Source organism: Oncorhynchus nerka, linkage group LG14 (assembly GCF_034236695.1).
Source record: "Oncorhynchus nerka isolate Pitt River linkage group LG14, Oner_Uvic_2.0, whole genome shotgun sequence".
NCBI classification, from domain to species: Eukaryota; Metazoa; Chordata; class Actinopteri; order Salmoniformes; family Salmonidae; genus Oncorhynchus; species Oncorhynchus nerka.
This window is the reverse complement of record NC_088409.1, coordinates 40,247,729-40,268,071: the sequence shown is the minus strand read 5'-3', so window position 1 is coordinate 40,268,071 and position 20,343 is coordinate 40,247,729. Positions and strand designations below refer to the sequence as shown.

The window sequence follows — 20,343 nt, the reverse complement described above, 5'->3', positions numbered from 1 at the left end:
ATGGGAATGACAAGAATAGGAACAGAAGTATGACTGAGAGGGTGTGCGTGTGCACACTTAGCAAAATGCAATTCAGTGCATAATAAGCTGTGCAATGACACTGCATGTGGGGTGATAACACCAGCAGCCAGTAGTCACATTGCCGTCCTCTGAAACTCAGCCGTTTCCCTTTGACAGGATGAGTGCTACAACTACATCAAAGTTCTGGTCCCACGCAATGACGAGACGCTATTTGCCTGCGGTACCAACGCATTTAACCCCACCTGCCGCAACTACAAGGTAGGACACTACACCTCAGTCACCTTTCTATCTAAAGCCCCCAGCTCCATACCCTGCACTGTTCTGAAACCTAACAGATGGGGTAAATAAGCTTCGTTTAAAAAATTGTTGAACCAATGTCTAAGTGCTCCTTTCCGTAGCATGGGGTGGTTTAGCGGTTAAGGGCGCTGCATTCAGAGCATATGCCTACAGGTGTTGACATACTGACTTTCTCCTAACTTTTTAATACTATCTACAGTATAAAATCATCAAATCAACGTTGTCGTGCACAGATAGGGCTCCAGATTGCATAAACACTTCAAAGGAGTGCTGCTATCCTGGATGTTGATGGAGAAACACATTGACTCAACCAAGGTTGGCAGCGGTCTGTTGACTGAATACAGATCCAGGATGATAATAACTGTCTTTATTTACACATCTGAGGAATAAACTGCAACCGCAGATTTGAGATCATGTCATCCTCCGAGGGACAGAGTGGGGGAAAGAGAGGGAGGGAGAGAGAACAAAACTTGCCTGAAAACTGGAGTCAGAATCCCAGGAGAGCCACTACTTTAGTTCCAAAAGAACTCACGCCACCTAGTCTCTATGGCTATCTGACTGCTCAAATGATTAACAACCCAAAGTGTGCAAGAGCGAGATCTCGGCTAAGTGGAAACATACAAAGGAAAATAGCGATACGTTAATCGAGACCATGGTGCGTAGATGGACTCATACTCCCCAGGATGTCTACCAATACAAAAGAAGTCTGGTTGAGCTGAGATGACATCACGGTTCTGGGCAGTGATTCACGGTGTGTTTTTTGGAAGAGGGGACGTAACGTCTACAGTCTGAGAAGTCCAATGGGGAGCTGGCTAAATCCATACAGACCACTGCAGAGGATTTACCTTTTCCGCCATAGACTCCCAATGGAAGGCGTTGATTTACACTTTATCCAGAACAAATTCCTCTCCCTGTCCCCCTCCCTCCCGGCTCGGAAAAACCAGGAGCGATGACTACCCGGAGAACTGGGAATAGTGTGCTGAAGTGGAAATCATATCATGCAATCTGTCTGCAGCATTCCTTGGAAAGACTGAGAAGGGCAGTGGGGTCAGGAGCGGGTCTGTTAGGGTGAAGGGGATTGGATTATCGGTGTGGACGGGTGGAAGATGTTTTATTTTGCACAGAGTGCATTTTCCATGTAAATTGATCGCCACAAAACACTCTGCCCAATGAGCCAGCTGGATCAAAGACAGAGGTTGTGTGACCAGGTGGTAGTTAGACCAGGAAGTGAAAACCTGTAGCCTCTAGTCTAAATCACACTGTATTGAAGCCCCAGAACCATGGTTAAGCAGACATATCAGAGATATAACTAATAGCCACAGTAGCATTGGTGGATGTCTCACTTGGAGAGTGTAGGGAACACTGAGCAATGACACAGCATTAAATATAAACACACATGTTGACGGCTGTCACTGTGTGTGTTTGTGAAGGCTGGTGTGCTGGAGCTGCCGAGAATGACCTCTCCTCCGGGTCGCATTCTGCCCCTCCCTCCCCCCACCCCAGCGGGATTCACACGTATTGTCTGAGCCGAGGTTTACGACCTTGTTAACGGTGGGGCAGGAATAGCTGCTAAAGATCTGTGGTTAGGAGATACTGTCTCCTCACAGTGCTGCCAGAGTAGCAGCCATAGAGCAGGCTGACAGGAGTGTTACTCCTGACCTTTTGACTTCACTGTTGTTACAATGCAGTGTAAAACGTACTAAATAAAAGGTATCTTTATGACACGTGTTCCTATTTATTCATCAGGATTGACTAGAGGCTCATTCTGTCCATGACTTTAAGGGGTCGGCAGTTAGCCGTAAAGCTAACCTGGTATAAAACAGAACAATACTCAAGTTTGGACTGAATCGATTTTTCAGTAAGGGGGAAATATTAAACTTAACAACTGCAAACAATGACCTAGTTATTTTAGTTGAGGTTTTTCAATATAAGCTCCGTGGAGTATTTATTTTTAGTTACACTCTTATAAATAGCTTTATGAAGTACCCTCTTCCCTCTCTTTCGTCCCCTCTTCTCTTTCGTCCCTCTCTCTCCCAGATGTCCACACTGGAACAGGATGGTGAGGAGGTGGTGGGTCAGGCCCGCTGTCCCTTTGAGTCTCGCCAATCCAACGTCGGCCTCTTCGCTGGTGAGTTGCTCTGGACAGAGACAGAGAGACATGTCAGCTGGGGGCAGCAACTTGATCAGTAAACTTGCCCTCGATCTTGCCAATTTGCCAGTGACATTTAGACATAGTTCACACAGTGTTATTGAGAGCAGCACAGCCCCTACATGAAATGTAGCCAAGAGATGAAAATACACATTGGGAGGCATGGGTTTCTAGTCTTCGCTGCAATTGTGTTTATTTTTTTTAAAAGCACGCCTTTCTTAAATCAGTTATTTTGTTCCTTTCAGGTGGTGATTTCTACTCGGCCACCATGACAGACTTCCTGGCGAGTGATGCGGTAATTTACCGTAGTCTGGGAGAGAGCAGCCCGGTGCTTCGTACCGTGAAGTACGACTCCAAATGGCTACGAGGTGAGCACCTGGCTTTGGCCTCAGGTCTTAATTTGAAACAACTTGTGAATTTACCTTCCTCAATCTTCCTCAATCTTCCTGAATCTTCCTTCTGAATTCTTCTCAGTTTTGCATTGCCACGTATCATGAAATATTTGTATGCAGTACATTACATATTAGAGTGGTATTTCATTCTAAATCAATGTGTGGTATCCACTTGAGTGATGTTTCCTACCAAAACACTGACTGCCTAATGCATTATTATTGTGAATACCAAGTAGTACAGTCAGTTCTACTGTTTCATATTTCTCCCTTTTGTCTCCTCAGAGCCTCATTTCCTCCATGCCATTGAGTACGGGAACTATGTGTACTTCTTCTTCAGTGAGATTGCTGTGGAGTACACCACACTTGGCAAGGTACGACAGTTGTAATTCAAGGGTCTGAATATTTATGTAAATAATATATCTTATTTTTTATTTTTTTAAATTGATAAAAATTCAGAAACTGTTTTCGGCTTTTTCATTATGGGGTATTGTGTGTAGATTGATGAGGATTTTTTATTTAACCCATTTTAGAATAAGGCCGTAACGTAACAAAATGTGGAAAAAAGTGAAGGGGTCGAATACATTTTTCTTTTAAACGTAATAGTTTCCTGATGTTTTTTATCCCCCTCAGATAAAGGACAGACACTTCAAAATAAACTTCCTTTTTGATATTTTTGGGGGGACTATCTGTTGTTCCATGTAGAGAATCTGTTATTCAATGCATTTGTATGGGCTAATAGCAGTAAGCCAAATTCAATTTTTCACCAAATAATTTTTGTGTATATTTCTTTGATACTTCAAGGTGTCTTAAAATTCAAAATCAAATAGATAAATGATCCTTCGTATGACCTTAAAACAATTCCATATTGTTTAGTAGAATCCCCCCTTGTTTCAACTGTATGTGTGATATGTGCTGTCTGGAGGGGTAGAGAACACAAAACTTCTTCTGTTGTAACATATGGACAATAACGTTGGATTGTATTGGATAGGCTGCAATGTAATGTCAAATGTGAAACAATGTCATGTCATGACACTGTGTTATGTTACTGAATGAACACAAAAGGAATTAAATTCTGTGGAAAAATCCTATAAAGATATTCATCTAACCCTCCCCCCCAATCAGGTTGTGTTCTCCAGAGTGGCTCGTGTATGTAAGAACGACAACGGAGGTTCTCCCAGGGTTCTAGAGCGTTACTGGACATCGTTCCTCAAAGCGCGGCTCAACTGCTCGGTGCCGGGCGATTCCTTCTTCTACTTTGACGTTCTGCAGTCGCTGACCAACGTGCTGCAGATCAATCACAGACCAGCCGTGCTGGGGGTCTTCACTACACAGGCCAACAGGTCAGTCACAGTACCAGCCGTGCTGGGGGTCTTCACTACACAGGCCAACAGGTCAGTCACAGTACCAGCCGTGCTGGGGGTCTTCACTACACAGGCCTACAGGTCAGTCACAGTACCAGCCGTGCTGGGGTCTTCACTACACAGGCCAACAGGTCAGTCACAGTACCAGCCGTGCTGGGGGTCTTCACTACACAGGCCAACAGGTCAGTCACAGTACCAGCCGTGCTGGGGGTCTTCACTACACAGGCCAACAGGTCAGTCACAGTACCAGCCGTGCTGGGGGTCTTCACTACACAGGCCAACAGGTCAGTCACAGTACCAGCCGTGCTGGGGGTCTTCACTACACAGGCCAACAGGTCAGTCACAGTACTAGCCGTGCTGGGGGTCTTCACTACACAGGCCAACAGGTCAGTCACAGTACCAGCCGTGCTGGGGTCTTCACTACACAGGCCAACAGGTCAGTCACAGTACCAGCCGTGCTGGGGGTCTTCACTACACAGGCCAACAGGTCAGTCACAGTACCAGCCGTGCTGGGGGTCTTCACTACACAGGCCAACAGGTCAGTCACAGTACCAGCCGTGCTGGGGGTCTTCACTACACAGGTCAGTCACAGTACCAGGCAGCAACATACAGATATACAGTACATACTCATACAACGAGTATAATGAGGTTTTACTGTACCTCTTTTTATAGAAAATATAAATAAAAAAACTGCCAAATGCTTTCACAGAAGATAATGCTCACATTTGCAAAATCCTACCCCTTGATATTGTATCTTTTTAAAAGACTAATTTATAAGATTGTTGTTTAATGTCCTTTACAACCTTGGGCAGCAGTCTTGAATGTTTTTATAGTTATACAATCCATTATAACCTGGGTTAATATGGGCCTTTCCCATTTTTTTAAATGTTTTTTATTTCACCTTAATTTAACCAGGTAAGCAAGTTGAGAACAAGTTCTAATTTACAATTGCGACCTGGCCAAGATAAAGCAAAGCAGTTCGACACATACAACAACATAGAGTTACACACATAGAGTAAAACAAACATACAGTCAATAATACAGTAGGAAAATAAGTCTATATACGATGTGAGCAAATGAGATAAGGGAGGTAAAGGCAAAAAAAGGCCATGGTGGTGAAGTAAATACAATATAGCAAGTAAAACACTGGAATGGTAGATTTGCAGTTGAAGAATGTGCAAAGTAGAAATAAAAATAATGGGGTGCAAAGGAGCAAAATAAATAAATACAGTAGGGGAAGAGGTAGTTGTTTGGGCTAAATTATAGATGGGCTATGTACAGGTGCAGTAATCTGTGAGCTGCTCTGACAGCTGGTGCTTAAAGCTAGTGAGGGAGATAAGTGTTTCCAGTTTCAGAGATTTTTGTAGTTCGTTCCAGTCATTGGCAGCAGAGAACTGGAAGGAGAGGCGGCCAAAGAAAGAATTGGTTTTGGGGGAGAGATATACCTGCTGAAGCGCGTGTTACAGGTGGGTGCTGGCCATGACAGATGTCTCTGTTGTTTTCCTCATCAGTATCACAGGCTCAGCAGTATGTGCATTCTACATGGACGACATTGAGAAGGCTTTCAACGGGAAGTTCAAGGAGCAGAGGAACAGTGAGTCAGCCTGGACACCCGTGCCTGAGGAGCAGGTACCCAAACCCAGGTAAGACCAACACATGTGAGTGGGAACTTTGACAGCCTCCGTCCAGACATATTTACTTTATTCCAGTGTAAACACTGTCAACAAAAGTTTGCATCTACAATATCATATTCCCTCAGCGTGAATGCTTAGTAAATCTAGCCCACTGACTTTGAAACTCCACTGACTAACTTCTGCCCCTCCTCTCGGTCTCACAGACCAGGCTGCTGTGCCGGCGACGGCTCTGCTGCTGCCTACAAGTCGTCCACGACCTTCCCCGACGACACCCTGACCTTCATCAAGAACCACCCCCTGATGGACGAGGCTGTTCCCTCCGTCAACCACCGGCCCTACTTCACACGCACAACCAGCAGGTAGCTACAGCAACAGGGTGGATGGAGGGATGAAAGATGGATAGATAAAAAGGAAAATTGATGGGTAGAAAACTTGGTCCCTTGTCTCAACATGAAAAGCCCATTAAATATAAAAGTTTAACGCAGTCAGGATGAGGCCTTCCATAACACCACATCAAAGATAGACCCAAAAAGGATAGGGCCTCCCCAAAATTATAGATCCAACCGGAAGGGGTCTGTGAAAAGCTGAAAAGCACATCAATGAAAGACACCGTCCGGGTGTGGTCTACCAGACTAACACAGGAAATAGCGCCAGTGGCTCATTAGAAGCCCAGCCATGTAGTGGTGCTGAATGTAGAATGGGTGTCAGAGGGCTGTCAGACAGCCACCTAGCTCGGTCCCCTGCTGTGACTTACATGGTAAAGCCGAGCCAGTCTGACAGACAACCAGGCGTCTTCACACAGCGGAGGGAAGGCACGCTGTCTGTCTCACATCTGCCTCCAAACGTCACATCTGCTTCAGAACTCTCCCGAGACGAGCTGAACAACAGAACTGTAACGATGAATACCTCACGTTGTTGAGTCATTTAGCTAGCGTAGTGCCAGTCAGTGTGATGTTCTGAGTAAACAACATGTCATCAACTTGTGTGGGACTGAAGGAAAGTTGAGAGCAGCTGTACAGTGGTTTTACTTACAATAGTGTCCTGCGTATTCTTACACAGTGTTGTCACTTTGCATGCACACACTCCGACGATAATCTTTAAATGCAGATGCTTTGTCTCTTCGGAGGTATCATCATGTTAACCCCGAACCACAACCCTGTTGTTGTGTCCACCCAGGTTCAAGTTGACCCAGCTAGCAGTGGATACGTCCGCTGGGCCCTATAAGAACCACACGGTGCTGTTCCTGGGGAGCGAGGACGGCAGGGTATTGAAGATCCTGGCCAGCACCCAGCTCAACGCCTCCTTCAGCACACAGCTACTGGAGGACATCGATGTCTACAACCCCACCAAGTCAGCCTCCCTTTCTCCGTTCTTCTTCATCTACATGATGCAAACGATCTGTTTTATAATATAGTGCACTCCTCTCATAATGTTCACTTTTATTGGTTCAGCAACAAACAGAAGTCATTTTTTTGACCACTGTAAGATGATGAATATTGTATGTGATGCTTCCAAGCAGAGTCCACTGTAATAAGACAGTGATATGCATTGTGGTGCTGTTAGTACGTGTCCTGAACAGCTTTTCAACTCCACTCTCATTTGCATACAGTCTCCCAGGGTGCTGTAGATGTCGCCATCCATCAGCATAAATTTCGGAAATAATGAGACGTGTTTGTCGTTTCCCCTTTCCTAGATGTAACGTCCGCGGAGAGGACAGACGGGTTCTGGGATTGGAGCTGGACAGGGAACATCACGCCCTGTTTGTGGCCTTCTCCAGCTGTGTGGTCCGAGTACCTCTGAGCCGCTGCAATGACTACGGCTCCTGCAAGAAGTGAGTGATACCCCGTCCATTATATACAGCTAGTACTGCACTGTTAACAGTTGCCAAGTGTGTGTTAATATTGCTGTGGAATTCCAGTTTTCATGCGTTTGCCGCTATAAAGGCTTCCTTCCCCCAGTGCTGCTATGGTGATGTGAAGTTACACATGTGTGACATACAATCAATCATGTCTCTATTGTGTTATTGACTGTACGTTTGTTAATACCATGTGTAAATCTGTGTTGTTTTTGTCACACTGCTTTGCTTTATCTTGGCCAGGTCGCAGTTGTAAATGAGAACTTGTTTTCAACTGACCTACCTGGTTAAATAAAGGTGAAATAAATCTAAATAATAAAATGTTGCTGCTATCGTTTATGTCAAATTGTGAATATGCTGTATGCAACAGACTATATTCACAATATGAATCACTAAGGGTTTAGAAGCCGATGTTGCTATGAGGGCAGTGAAAAGGACTTCCTTGCAGTCAGAGCAACTGCTGGAGGGGATTTGTTTTGTCAGGGATGTTTTGTCCGAGCTAGTATACTCAACAATCTTGTCCTATTTTGGGGTTGTGGAGGAATGTCCCCCCCCCCCCGCCTCTACCCAATCCCCAGAGAAAAACATTTGTATTAAATTTGATACAGGGACGTAGCATGCTAAACCCTCATTGTGAGCCTTAGAGAAGTGCTCAACAGCATTTACGCACAAATTGGAACCAGCTGATTGGCTGCAGGCCAACCCACGTCCAGGGTTTCAATGCGACGACGAGGAGAAGGATAGGGCCTGTCTCACTTTAGAGGGCTTAAAGCCCCTCCATCGCTGGATCACTTCGAAACAGCCCAGCGCACCTCAACCAGGGATAAGGGGCCCCTTAAGCCCTATGATGCTTTGCAGGGGTCAGGTGTCAGGCCTATATCCTCCTCTCCACACTCTCCCCATCTGTCTGCCTCCAAATTAGGTTTGGTTGGTTTGGTCTGTCTCTCTACCTTACTGTAGCCTCTATCTTGGCACAAAGCAAAACGGTTTTTCTATCTCTCACTTCTCGCTGCAGCTGCTGTTTCTATTAGGTTTCAGCCAAATGGATATGATTCAGACAGCAGAAACACGTTGAATGAAATATATAGAGAAAAGAGATTTAGTGAAAAAGATGGCAAAGGGATATCAAAAGTTGTGTGAAAGTCTCAACCCTCTGACCCACACAATGTTCATAACATTTTCATTTCCCCCCTTTATAGTTATTAAAGCACAGTTACAAAATGTTGTCACATTTGCAACTGTTTTGCCTCAGTGCTAGGTGTAACCCCACAGACCCGGGGTGATATTCTCAGTAAAGAACAGTAAGACAGCAAAACTGACAAGCCAGAGGTAGGAAGGAGACATCGTGAATTTACACCATTGAGAGAAGAGCGATTAGACATGGTGGACCTTCCTTCCAGATAGACATTTTCTAATGAGTGGTTCCATACACAGCTATAGAGATATACACAGCTCTAGTGATCCATAGGTGAGAGGAACACCTGTGTCTTCATCATGTCCTGACAGGCACAGAGAAAAGGAGCCGGCAGGAATGCTTCAAGTCACCCCTAGAGATAGGGGTCATTACCTTTTAACTCTGACATGTTGTCAATGCCGGTCTGGTGGAGACTCCTCCACTCTCCCGCTCTACACGACCCTCTGTGTTGTAAACCATGTTGAGCATGACTGACCTAACTCTCAGTCCTCATCTCTGGCTCCCGACATATCTTCTATGTACTGGCCTGTTAGTTGGGCTGTGTCACTGAGTTCATGTCCAAGACTGCCTCTGGCTACCAGACACCCAGGGGGCTCCAGACACCCAGGGGGCTCCAGACACCCAGGGGGCTCCAGACACCCAGGGGGCTCCAGACACCCAGGGGGCTCCAGACACCCAGGGGGCTCCAGACACCCAGGGGGCTCCAGACACCCAGGGGGCTCTCACCAAACACTGCTGTCTGCAGCCTCACAGACCAACAGCCAGTCACACTACGTTGACCATCTCTCATATTCATCTCTGCCTCTTTCTGAGCTCCTAGATAGGAGAGTTACAAGCTAGGCTCACTCTGCAGTTGAAAAATTGAAATGGCAGGTTTTTTCTGTGTGGTAAAATGACACCCTTGCCTGATCTGTTTTACTTTGACTGTGACTGTGGCCTGTGATGTTAATGAGACACTCCAGAATATGGGGGTGTTGTTAGGTGAATAGATATCACATGTCACTTCAGGTCATTCCTCACAAAAGAGTCTTCATTAAAATATGTATTTGGTCTCTTACTTTTTGATAGTGTCCACACACCGAACTCTGACTGTCTGTCTGTCTCACAGGAGCTGTCTGTCCTCGAGGGACCCTTACTGCGTGTGGCAGAGGACTGGGAGCTGTGTCACAGTGGTGCCCAGATTCAGGTGAGTCACAGATGTTGCGTAAGGACCACCCCACCACGCAGCCAATTATATGACAGCAGGTTAAGAGGCCAAGTACCAAACCCATCCCTAGCCCCTACTCCTTGTTATGTGTCAAATATTAGTGTTGAGTCTTCGATCAGAAATTTTTTACATTACTGACAATTTATCATCATCAAATGGCCATAGACATGACCTTGCATGAAACATACAGTAAATGAAGGAAGTAGCAGTAACTTCATAGTACTCTGCAATCTACTTCCTTGTATGCTTTCAATAATCGATACCTAATCTGGAGTTTGACTTGCCCAGATTGTCAACGTGATGAATACGGCCTCTAAATTCCAGTAAAAACATTGGTCTGTCGGCTCCATTTCACATATAGGACGAGCATCCATCTTGTTTATTTCTATGTGGCAGACATACATCACGTCTGCAATCACTCGGAAATAAAACCCCAGATACCCGCTTGGAGGGGCCGTGCGTCACTTGGGGTGGGACTGAAAGGCATCGATCAAAATGACCTCAATGTAATTTACTGATCCATTCTGATGAACTGGAAGGAAGCCATTTGACACTTAGAGCTATCGACTGGCTCAGCGTCAGCACCAAGCAGGGTGTGTGTGTGCAAACAAAAAGCCAATCAATTCCTCTGTCTGAGACTCCCTCCTGACCCACTGTCTTTTTCTTTCTGCACTGTAGCATGGAATCGAAAGTAATGCTCAGCTGGGTGGATTTCAATCATGTCGTGTGTACCTCACTGTCTTCCGAACGGAGGGAGGGAAGGAGAGAGGTAGAGGAGGAGAGGCAGTAGAACGCACTATTTCACCTCCTATGTTGCCTCCTGACACTCAGGGACTGGGCTGTCACTGTTCCTCTGATTTTCAGTGTGGCCTTAAATCACTTGCTGTAGGTATTCGCCTCTGCAAACATGGGCTGTAAACTTAGTGTGGATGGGTGGACAGGCATCACAGTAGAGGCAGCTGCCACTATCCTAATAGTCATATGGACTGCTTCAAATGGATTATTCTGCTGGGGGTCGACTTATTGCATATCCTGTGATTGGCCACCCATGGGTTTTATTTGCCATAGCTTCACAGCCAGACGTTAATGTAATATTCCAAAGGTGTGTATGTGTGTGTACGCGTGTGTGCGGTGGCGGTGTGTACGTGCTGGGCAGGTAATCAGAATTGGACTGAGGCTTGATTTATCACATTTTTAACCAGCGGGACAGTGCCATGCAGCAAGCCAATGGAGTGGAACCGAAGAGATTGGCAAATATTATACATGCAGTCAGTAGAGCTATTACGCTGTGCCTGCTCTGTCCACGTCAGAGAGAGAGAGTGATATGGTTTGAAATAGTCAGAACCCGAGCATGGCCATGCCTCCAGAACAGATGCAACAGCTCATAAAGGCTGTAATGGGGCTGGACCGGAGAGCAACAGGGGACACATCCCCCTTTACTCTCTCCTCCCTTACTCTCTCACTCCAGAGGTGGCATAAATTCTGCCGGCTGCTTATGGGGGGGGTTGAGCCAGAGGTGAATTGTTTCCATGGTTTCCTGTCTCTCTCCCCTCACTGTCAGCGCTTGGGGACGGCGTGCCAAAGAGGCCAGTCTAGGACTCTCTCCGTGGCTCTTTCTCTCAAACTCTCAGAATAACTAAAAATACATGAATAAAACAAACAGAAAGGGAATGGAGGCATACAGTAATACTGGTTACTAGTTGTGGTCCACATACACGGACACACAATCACGCAAAATCCCCCCAGGCCGACCTATTCACTCACAAGCAAACCCACTCTGCTGTGGTAATACAACTAATGCTATCGGCTGTCAGTGGGCCCACTGCTGAGCATGGAAAGATAAGTGAAGTTATTATTTCTTAGAGTTGATTATTTCTCCCCTCTGAATTCCCTGTTGTATTTTTTCACTCTTGATTTGCTCACTGGGTCTGTATTCACTCATCTAGGCCTGCTTCTCATTTAGATGTAATTTGGTTTTTTTTGCCGCGCTGTTTTGTGTAGATGTGTGTTTGATTGCCCGCGCGAGCAAGTGTGTGAGCGCGTGTTTGCGTATGTGTGAATGTTCATGAGTATTTACATCTGTTCTTTTCTTTGATTGCCTGCTCAGTCGATACTGCGTCGTAGAAGATTCCGTGTCAATTGATGTTATGTTCTGCTTGACTAAGGGGCCACTCACTCCACTGTGCATCAACACAATCACATTACTCACCAGGGGAAATGTATGATTTCTGAATGTGCACAAGCCTTTGATTCATAGAAGAAAGATGTCCAAGAAAGTGTCCAATGCACTGGAGCTCAACCAAATGTAAATGCATACTAGAGGTACTAAATATGTTGCAAGAATGCAATGTTTCTTTTGCTGTATAAGTGGAACCAGAGAACAGAGTATCATCATGGATTCAACTGGTGGGGAAACATTATTCTTGCCAGGTGATAGCACCTCGACACATCCATTTGAATTTGGACATTAACAAAACAGTCAGCCTGACCTTGCAGAGACAAAACCAATGAAATGGTTTTCTTTTGCAGCACCATTTATTTAAGTCTTTGTCTTCATTTTGGAAAGCTTGACAATGTACCCAATGAAAGCGGAGGTTGTGTTTAAATGGTGAAAGAGGAATGACACACGCTGACAGGCCATTTTGTCCTCTTCTGTTTTTGTTTTTCCTCAGGGGCGGATTTGAGCAGGATGTGGAGAACGGCTACCCTCACTACCCCGACAGCTGCCACGGTAAGGTGGACCAATCATCTGTTCTTAATGGCTCTCCACTAGATGCACAGAGCCAGCCATCATAAAAGCTCTTTCATAACAAGCGAAGCTTATCAAGTGCATTTAATTGTCCAAAATGATACAGAAAAAGTGATTGCCATACTTGGAGAGTGATAGTACAATGAAATGAATCAGCAACTCGGTACAAGTTGAAGTAGCCTGTAATTTCCTAGCTGAAGAGTACCCGGTGGGAATTTTGCTCTCAATTGTCCCTTGCAGATGGGCACGTTAAACAAGCAGTCAATTATACATTTAACTAAGCACAGTTTGAGTGTTTAACCAGTACTCAGACTTACACAATGTACTGTTCTGTCAATATGTCTGTTGCTTTCCCTTTTCTTCTTTAGACGTCCTGGCGACCACACGCAAGCAAAACACTCTTGCTGATTCAGCATATGGTCAGTTGACATTTCTTTATCCTCTATTTTTAAAACTTGCCCGAACTGTCTGAGGTTGTTAGCGAACTGGCTAACGCTAGCAAAGCCTTGTAAGCAACATCTCTATTCCCCTTTTTTGGACTTGTTATGCAACACGAGCAGTTCAGGAGAGTGTGTTGCGTAGAACAGCAACACCACCTCTCTCACCTCAACAGCTATCTTTAACATTTGAGCTATTGTCCAACTCTAGTTGCGGCAGCAGCACCAGCATGGATGTTTGACAGGCTAGCAGCGCCAGTTGCCAAGCTGCCCACTTCCCTTTTATTAAGGAGAATCATCATCCCTTTAACGCTCCGTTACTCCCCACTGCCTTCCCATAGAGCAGGGTGGCTACAGAGCTCAGCGGCTGGCAGCAAGCACATTGCTAGCTCTCAGCTGAGATGTAGTCTAACGTAGCATTAATAAACAATTACTGTGGAATTATCTTTGAATTATGATAGTGACATCCCTGGGCCATGACTTAATGATTGTTTTTTGTTGTTGTCAGAGAGCAGAATTGTTTACTGCTCTTATTTACGTAGCTCTGGTTTTCGGTTAGCTGAGTTAGTGGGTTAGTTAGTTAACTAAACAAGGGCACTGCGTTCATCCACCTCTGGCCTGCTCGCCTCCCTACCACTGAGGAAGTACAGTTCCCGCTCAGCCCAGTCAAAACTGTTCGCTGCTCTGGCCCCCCAATGGTGGAACAAACTCCCTCACGACGCCAGGACAGCGGAGTCAATCACCACCTTCCGGAGACACCTGAAACCCCACCTCTTTAAGGAATACCTAGGATAGGATAAAGTAATCCTTCTCCCCCCCCCCCCCCCCCTTAAAAGACCTAGATGCACTATTGTAAAGTGGCTGTTCCACTGGATGTCATAAGGTGAAAGCACCAATTTGTAAGTCGCTCTGGATAAGAGCGTCTGCTAAATGACTTAAATGTAAATGTAAACTAGTCAGGTAGTTAGTGATACAATTGGTGAACTCATTCAGGCTCACTTCTCTCAAACTTACTTGTCAGTCTAATTCAATTGGGTATCCACCATTTTCCCCATAAGGAGTTGCTGGTAAAACATTTTTTTAATTAACCCTTTGTCACCTTACAAATTATCCATGGGTACTGATGGTGGCTGCTTTTCCCTAGAAGTGATAAACACAGCATTGAGACCATCTTAGTGAGAGTTGCTGGCCATTATATCTCAACAATACCATCCATCCAGGGTCCAGTCCAGCCTCTATCTACTTCAGAACACAAGCAATACTTAGCCTCAGACCTCCACATTCCCACAATGCCTTTGTTCTCTGTATCCTCTCTGCTGGAGGAAGTGCCGCTCAGTGGGCAGTGGGACTAGATGAGCGACCCCACTGGCTAATTCCGCCAGGCGATTACTCCATCCATGCCTCTGTACTCTGTTTGAAGTACTTCACACACTGCCAGACTTCAGACTCAGACTTGCAGAATGACAAAAGCCTTTGATGAGTCCAAACTGAAGAACAACGTTTCCCCACAATAGAACACCCCATAATGTTGAACAATGCCATTCTCGCTGGTGTGCATTGGTTGCTAAGTCCTCTTTCATACTATTCCCCAGAATGGAACAATCCCATCCCATAGAGAAAGCAGCGAGAGACAAACACCCAGCAGTGTGGACAGTCAAATCATTCCCCATTGCATATTGTGCTTTTCTCCTTTCTTTTCTCTCTGGAAAGGAGAAAGCAATGTACACACACAATGTTGATAAATTGAACTAATAATGCAGCCCTGGAGCTGTTGTCTGGCATTCCAAGGCTGAACTCCCCCGGTGTGGCGTTTTAATTTGCCTGGCGCAGTTGGTACTCTGACAGGGCACCTTATTCAGAGTGAAAACTATCAACTGGCATCGAGAGCGGGCCTTTCGCTTTCAATCTGGACTGGCACCCTCCAGTATGCTAACATTATGGCCGGCTTATTAGCGAAACGTCCACGTCAATAGCGGCGTGCTGCACACAAGGCCTCAAGGACATCCACTGTCAGAGAATTAGGAAGACACTCATGATGGTTGTTGTGATGATAGTGCTTTCTTCTGCCAGGTCTCTCACAATACAGACCCGTATTGGATCCACAGACTCAGACACCGCATAACCCCACAGTACCAGTACAGATCCTAATTGGATATGTTGACATTGTCACATTTTCCATAGACCATAGACCATGTTTCCATAGACGGTAACTACCTGTAAAACAGTTTAGTGAAGCAGAGAACCGAAAGTTGCTGTAAGTCATTATCTACCATTACCTCAGCTACTGGTATCTATTTCAACTCATCTGTCAAACTACTTAGTAAAGAAAATCAGACGTGAAAGGTAACTGTATATCAAAGTTTGAATGTGCTGGAAGAGTCCATGCACCAGCTGGTAGCATCCACAACAACAGGGTTTTGCTGTGTAGAATGTGCTGCAGTGCCAGGTGCAAGAGATTCCTCACTGGTTCAGTAACAAAGGTAGCCGGTTTGGAAATCTTAAGGCCGGCACTGCAGCCAACTCATGACCATATTGGCCCTGAGTGTTTTTCTCCAATGTCTCGTAATTTCTGCAACGCCTGAATGTTTTATCTATTAAGGGCATTAAACAGTGGGAAAAATGTTGGTTCTAAAGCGCTGAGTCATGTTGCACCTATGGAGGAGTGCTTTACGTGTGATGTATAGGCTACCTACTTTATTTATTACAGTCATGGATTCAGTTGAATTCTCCTCAAAGCGCTCTTTATGTTAATGTCCTCATTGTCATCATCAGTTTAACAGTAATTATGACAGTAATATTTTTTTCATGCTGGATTTACATATATTTTTCTCCAAGGTACAAAGAATCCTTCCTTTGTCATAAAACAACATTATATTTAGGTGTTTTTTTGTGCTGCATTTCCATTTCACTAATGGGTCACTTTGTTACCCCTCCCCCACCTGCACAACAACAGGGAAGACCACACCCACAACAACCGCCAGCACAACCAATCAGGTGGCCCCATTCCCTAAGGTGGCAGGTGACTCTGAAAGAGGTACAGGTCCTGATGGCAGTCCTCCAGTCCCAGTTGGGGACCAGGGGTCACCTGACTCGGAAGCAATCAGTGTGGAGATGGAGGGTAAGGAGGTGGGGTGCCTGTCTGCTGAACTTTGATCTGCACTGGATTGCATTGATGGGCCCTGAAGCTTCACTGCACACTACTAACCAAGATGAGCACTAACACTCTAATCTCTGTGTGTAGGACACTAGACATTTAACCATATATCCACTCACTTAATGAAGCAACCATGAGTTAGAGAGGCTTAATCACTTAAATAGATACTGCATTGGATCCAATTAACTCTTCCAAACAATGTCCTAACAAAATGACTCCTGCATGTCTCCTCTCATCTCTTATTTAGTCCATCTACTAGGGTAGCTTACTCTCCGCTCTCCAGCGGGACACACTTTAACAGTCACACACGACCAAGCACGTCTTCTCTTCTCACGCTGTCTAGAGCGCTGCTTCCTGAATGTCATTCCCAGATGACTCCCAATAGGAAACCAACCGGAGCTCCTAATATTCAGCAGGATGGGAAGACTGTTCGTTGATGCTATTTCCTTTAGCCCAGGCTCTCCTTGCTGCGCTCCTCTGGCGCCTTGTCAGGAGTCCATAAATCCTGTGTAGTGATGGGTTCCATTCAGGTCGACAGAGTCTCCGGCTGCAATGATGAGCCACTCAGGCTCAAATGAGAAAAGCCTGTAACAAATAAATAACCAACAGCTGGCAAGCGTACAAGGGGAAACCGTAATAGAAACTTGGGCAACGCAATCTATTTCAGCATGGGCTAGTGTCGCCTGGCTGCCGGTTCAATCAAAAGCACGGGGACCTGGCTGATAAGGCGAGAGAGGAACTGTTCTGGAAGTAACAGCTTGGCAGTTCCAAGGAAGGCCTCTCTCTCTCTCTGATGCACCCACACACTGTACTAGCTATAGGACACACATATGTGTATATACAGTGGGGCAAAAAACGTATTTAGTCAGCCACCAATTGTGCAAGTTCTCCCACTTAAAAAGATGAGAGAGGCCTATAATTTCATCATAGGTACACTTCAACTATGACAGACAAAATGAGAAAAGAAATCTAGAAAATCACATTGTAGGATTTTTAATGAATTTATTTCCAAATTATGGTGGAAAATAAGTATTTGGTCAATAACAAAAGTTTATCTCAATACTTTGTTATGTACCCTTTGTTGGCAATGACAGAGGTCAAATGTTTTCTGTAAGTCTTCACAAGGTTTTTACACACTGTTGCTGGTATTTTGGCCCATTCCTCCATGCAGATCTCCTCTAGAGCAGTGATGTTTTGGGGCTGTTGCTGGGCAACACGGACTTTCAACTCCCTCCAAAGATTTTCTATGGGGTTGAGATCTGGAGACTGGCTAGGCCACTCCAGGACCTTGAAATGCTTCTTACGAAGCCACTCCTTCATTGCCCGGGCAGTGTGTTTGGGATCATTGTCATGCTGAAAGACCCAGCCACGTTTCATCTTCAATGCCCTTGCTGATGGAAGGAGGTTTTCACTCAAAATCTCACGATACATGGCCCCATTCATTCTTTCCTTTACACGGATCAGTCGTCCTGGTCCCTTTGCAGAAAAACAGCCCCAAAGCATGATGTTTCCACCCCCATGCTTCACAGTAGGTATGGTGTTCTTTGGATGCAACTCAGCATTCTTTGTCCTCCAAACACGACGAGTTGAGTTTTTACCAAAAAGTTCTATTTTGGTTTCATCTGACCATATGACATTCTCCCAATCTTCTTCTGGATCATCCAAATACTCTCTAGCAAACTTCAGATGGGCCTGGACATGTACTGGCTTAAGCAGGGGGACACGTCTGGCACTGCAGGATTTTAGTCCCTGGCGGCGTAGTGTGCTACTAATGCTAGGCTTTGTTACTTTGGTCCCAGCTCTCTGCAGGTCATTCACTAGGTCCCCCCGTGTGGTTCTGGGATTTTTGCTCACCGTTCTTGTGATCATTTTGACCCCACGGGGTGAGATCTTGCGTGGAGCCCCAGATCGAGGGAGATTATCAGTGGTATTGTATGTCTTCCATTTCCTAATAATTGCTCCCACAGTTGATTTCTTCAAACCAAGCTGCTTACCCAATTGCAGATTCAGTCTTCCCAGCCTGGTGCAGGTCTACAATTTTGTTTCTGGTGTCCTTTGACAGCTCTTTGGTCTCGGCCATAGTGGAGTTTGGAGTGTGACTGTTTGATGTTGTAGACAGGTGTCTTTTATACTGATAACAAGTTCAAACATGTGCCATTAATACAGGTAACGAGTGGAGGACAGAGGAGCCTCTTAAAGAAGAAGTTACAGGTCTGTGAGAGCCAGAAATCTTGTAGGTGACCAAATACTTATTTTCCACCATAATTTGCAAATAAATTCATTAAAAATCCTACAATGTGATTTTCTGCATTTTTTTTCCCTCATTTTGTCTGTCATAGCTGAAGTGTACCTATGATGAAAATTACAGGCCTCTCATCTTTTTAAGTGGGAGAACTTGCACAATTGGTGGCTGACTAAATACTTTTTTGCCCCACTGTATGTGTGTGTGTATATATGATGCTATTGGTTTCAGTTAAGGAACATTGTGGAAACTTCAGAAGAGATGCAGTATAGGTAGAATAGGGGTCAAGAAACTCTGGTCCTGGAGGGCAGCTGTGGGTGCAGGCTTTTGTTCTAGCTCAGCACCAACGTAAACTGAGGTTAATTTGAGAAGAGTCTAGTTAGCTCTGATGTAAGTTTAAGGCTAGCCTTGAAGCAGGTTTGAAACATCTTTGGCACAATAAACAAACTATTTACCACAAGCTACAGTAATAGCAATTCTGAAGCACTCTAGAATTGCATCCCAACTGCTTTTGTTTATATTTTATGTAAGGCCTACACAGACGCAAATACAAGGTGACATGATTCATCCAGCTACGGATAGAAGCAATGTATTATATAAAGACTATGACTGACCAAAATTCAAGTACAAGCACCCCTTTTGAGACCTCTCTGTTATGAACATTTCCAGCGATCATTTAGCTGCGGTTCGACCCTATGTTTCCATCAAGGGAGAACGCCTACCTCCCTGTAGTGTCAGAATGCTTCAACCTACGCAAACACACATTATTTAGACCCAGCTTTTAGACCTCCCTATTGTTTGTTTTCCCAGTGTTACTTCCTGTTTAGCTTATTTTAAACAGACCTTCTCCGGGGTCGTCCGCATATTCAAATTCACCTGTGTGGGTACGGCGAAAAAACCCTTGCTAGCAGCTAATTTAGCCAACAAGTACAGGGAGAAAACTCGACTATAGAGGCAAGCAGGCAGGGCTCTGAAACTCATTAAAGCACTAGGAGAAGAGCAGAGAATGAACTCGGGCTGAACTTCTCTTTGCTGCTGAAGAAGGGTTGGTGTCAGTTCCTTACTCTTATTTATATCTCAGTGGATCGAGGAATATAGACTTCCCGTCAAGCCATAAATACAACTCAAATCTCATATCACCTCACCTCTCTTCTTGATTACGACAACATCAGTCATCCTATGTCGCTAAATCCATTTTAAGTTGTGCATTATAACCTCAAAAAACATGGATAGTTTAGGCATATCAACAATCCAATGCAGCATCCTCCTCAAGCTGGGTGTGTACATTAAGCTATTCATCATAACCAGGGAAATGTTGCCCACCTCACTAAAGTGCCTCAGTCACAGCTGTTGCAGCCAATTTAGCATCACTCGTTAGTCATGTGGTAATGACACTAAATAAAGGTGACTTTACCTAGATCACTGTTTCCTTTAATTACTCTGCCTGAATTACTCGCTCTTTATGAAGGCTATGATTGACATCAGGTTTGACTATGAAAACACACACTGTAGAGCTCTGTACTGTACACCTCCCCACGGGTCATATACAGTACATGCACAATACTACATCTTTCCATACGCAGCAAAATGAACACCTCAAAACATGCACTATACTGAAGTTATTCACATCATGTTCTTGCCTGTCTGTCA

General features: G+C 45.0%; 1 protein-coding gene across 5 annotated transcripts in view; it reads left to right on the top strand.

Annotated features, from left to right (window-relative positions):
• LOC115141049 (semaphorin-6D-like) overlaps positions 1 to 20,343 on the top strand; it is a 131,126-nt gene that overhangs the window by 97,094 nt on the left and 13,689 nt on the right. For 4 of the 5 annotated variants that reach the window (XM_029679636.2, XM_029679638.2, XM_029679633.2 and 1 more), the window contains 13 exons: positions 178 to 279; positions 2,356 to 2,446; positions 2,713 to 2,835; positions 3,142 to 3,230; positions 3,982 to 4,199; positions 5,732 to 5,863; positions 6,058 to 6,213; positions 7,031 to 7,204; positions 7,548 to 7,685; positions 10,013 to 10,090; positions 12,784 to 12,842; positions 13,229 to 13,279; positions 16,251 to 16,415. In XM_029679636.2, the coding sequence (XP_029535496.1) occupies positions 178 to 279; positions 2,356 to 2,446; positions 2,713 to 2,835; positions 3,142 to 3,230; positions 3,982 to 4,199; positions 5,732 to 5,863; positions 6,058 to 6,213; positions 7,031 to 7,204; positions 7,548 to 7,685; positions 10,013 to 10,090; positions 12,784 to 12,842; positions 13,229 to 13,279; positions 16,251 to 16,415 (1,576 nt within the window). The remainder of the gene's footprint in view (positions 1 to 177; positions 280 to 2,355; positions 2,447 to 2,712; positions 2,836 to 3,141; positions 3,231 to 3,981; positions 4,200 to 5,731; positions 5,864 to 6,057; positions 6,214 to 7,030; positions 7,205 to 7,547; positions 7,686 to 10,012; positions 10,091 to 12,783; positions 12,843 to 13,228; positions 13,280 to 16,250; positions 16,416 to 20,343) is intronic. The other variant, XM_029679639.2, reaches the window with a different exon arrangement.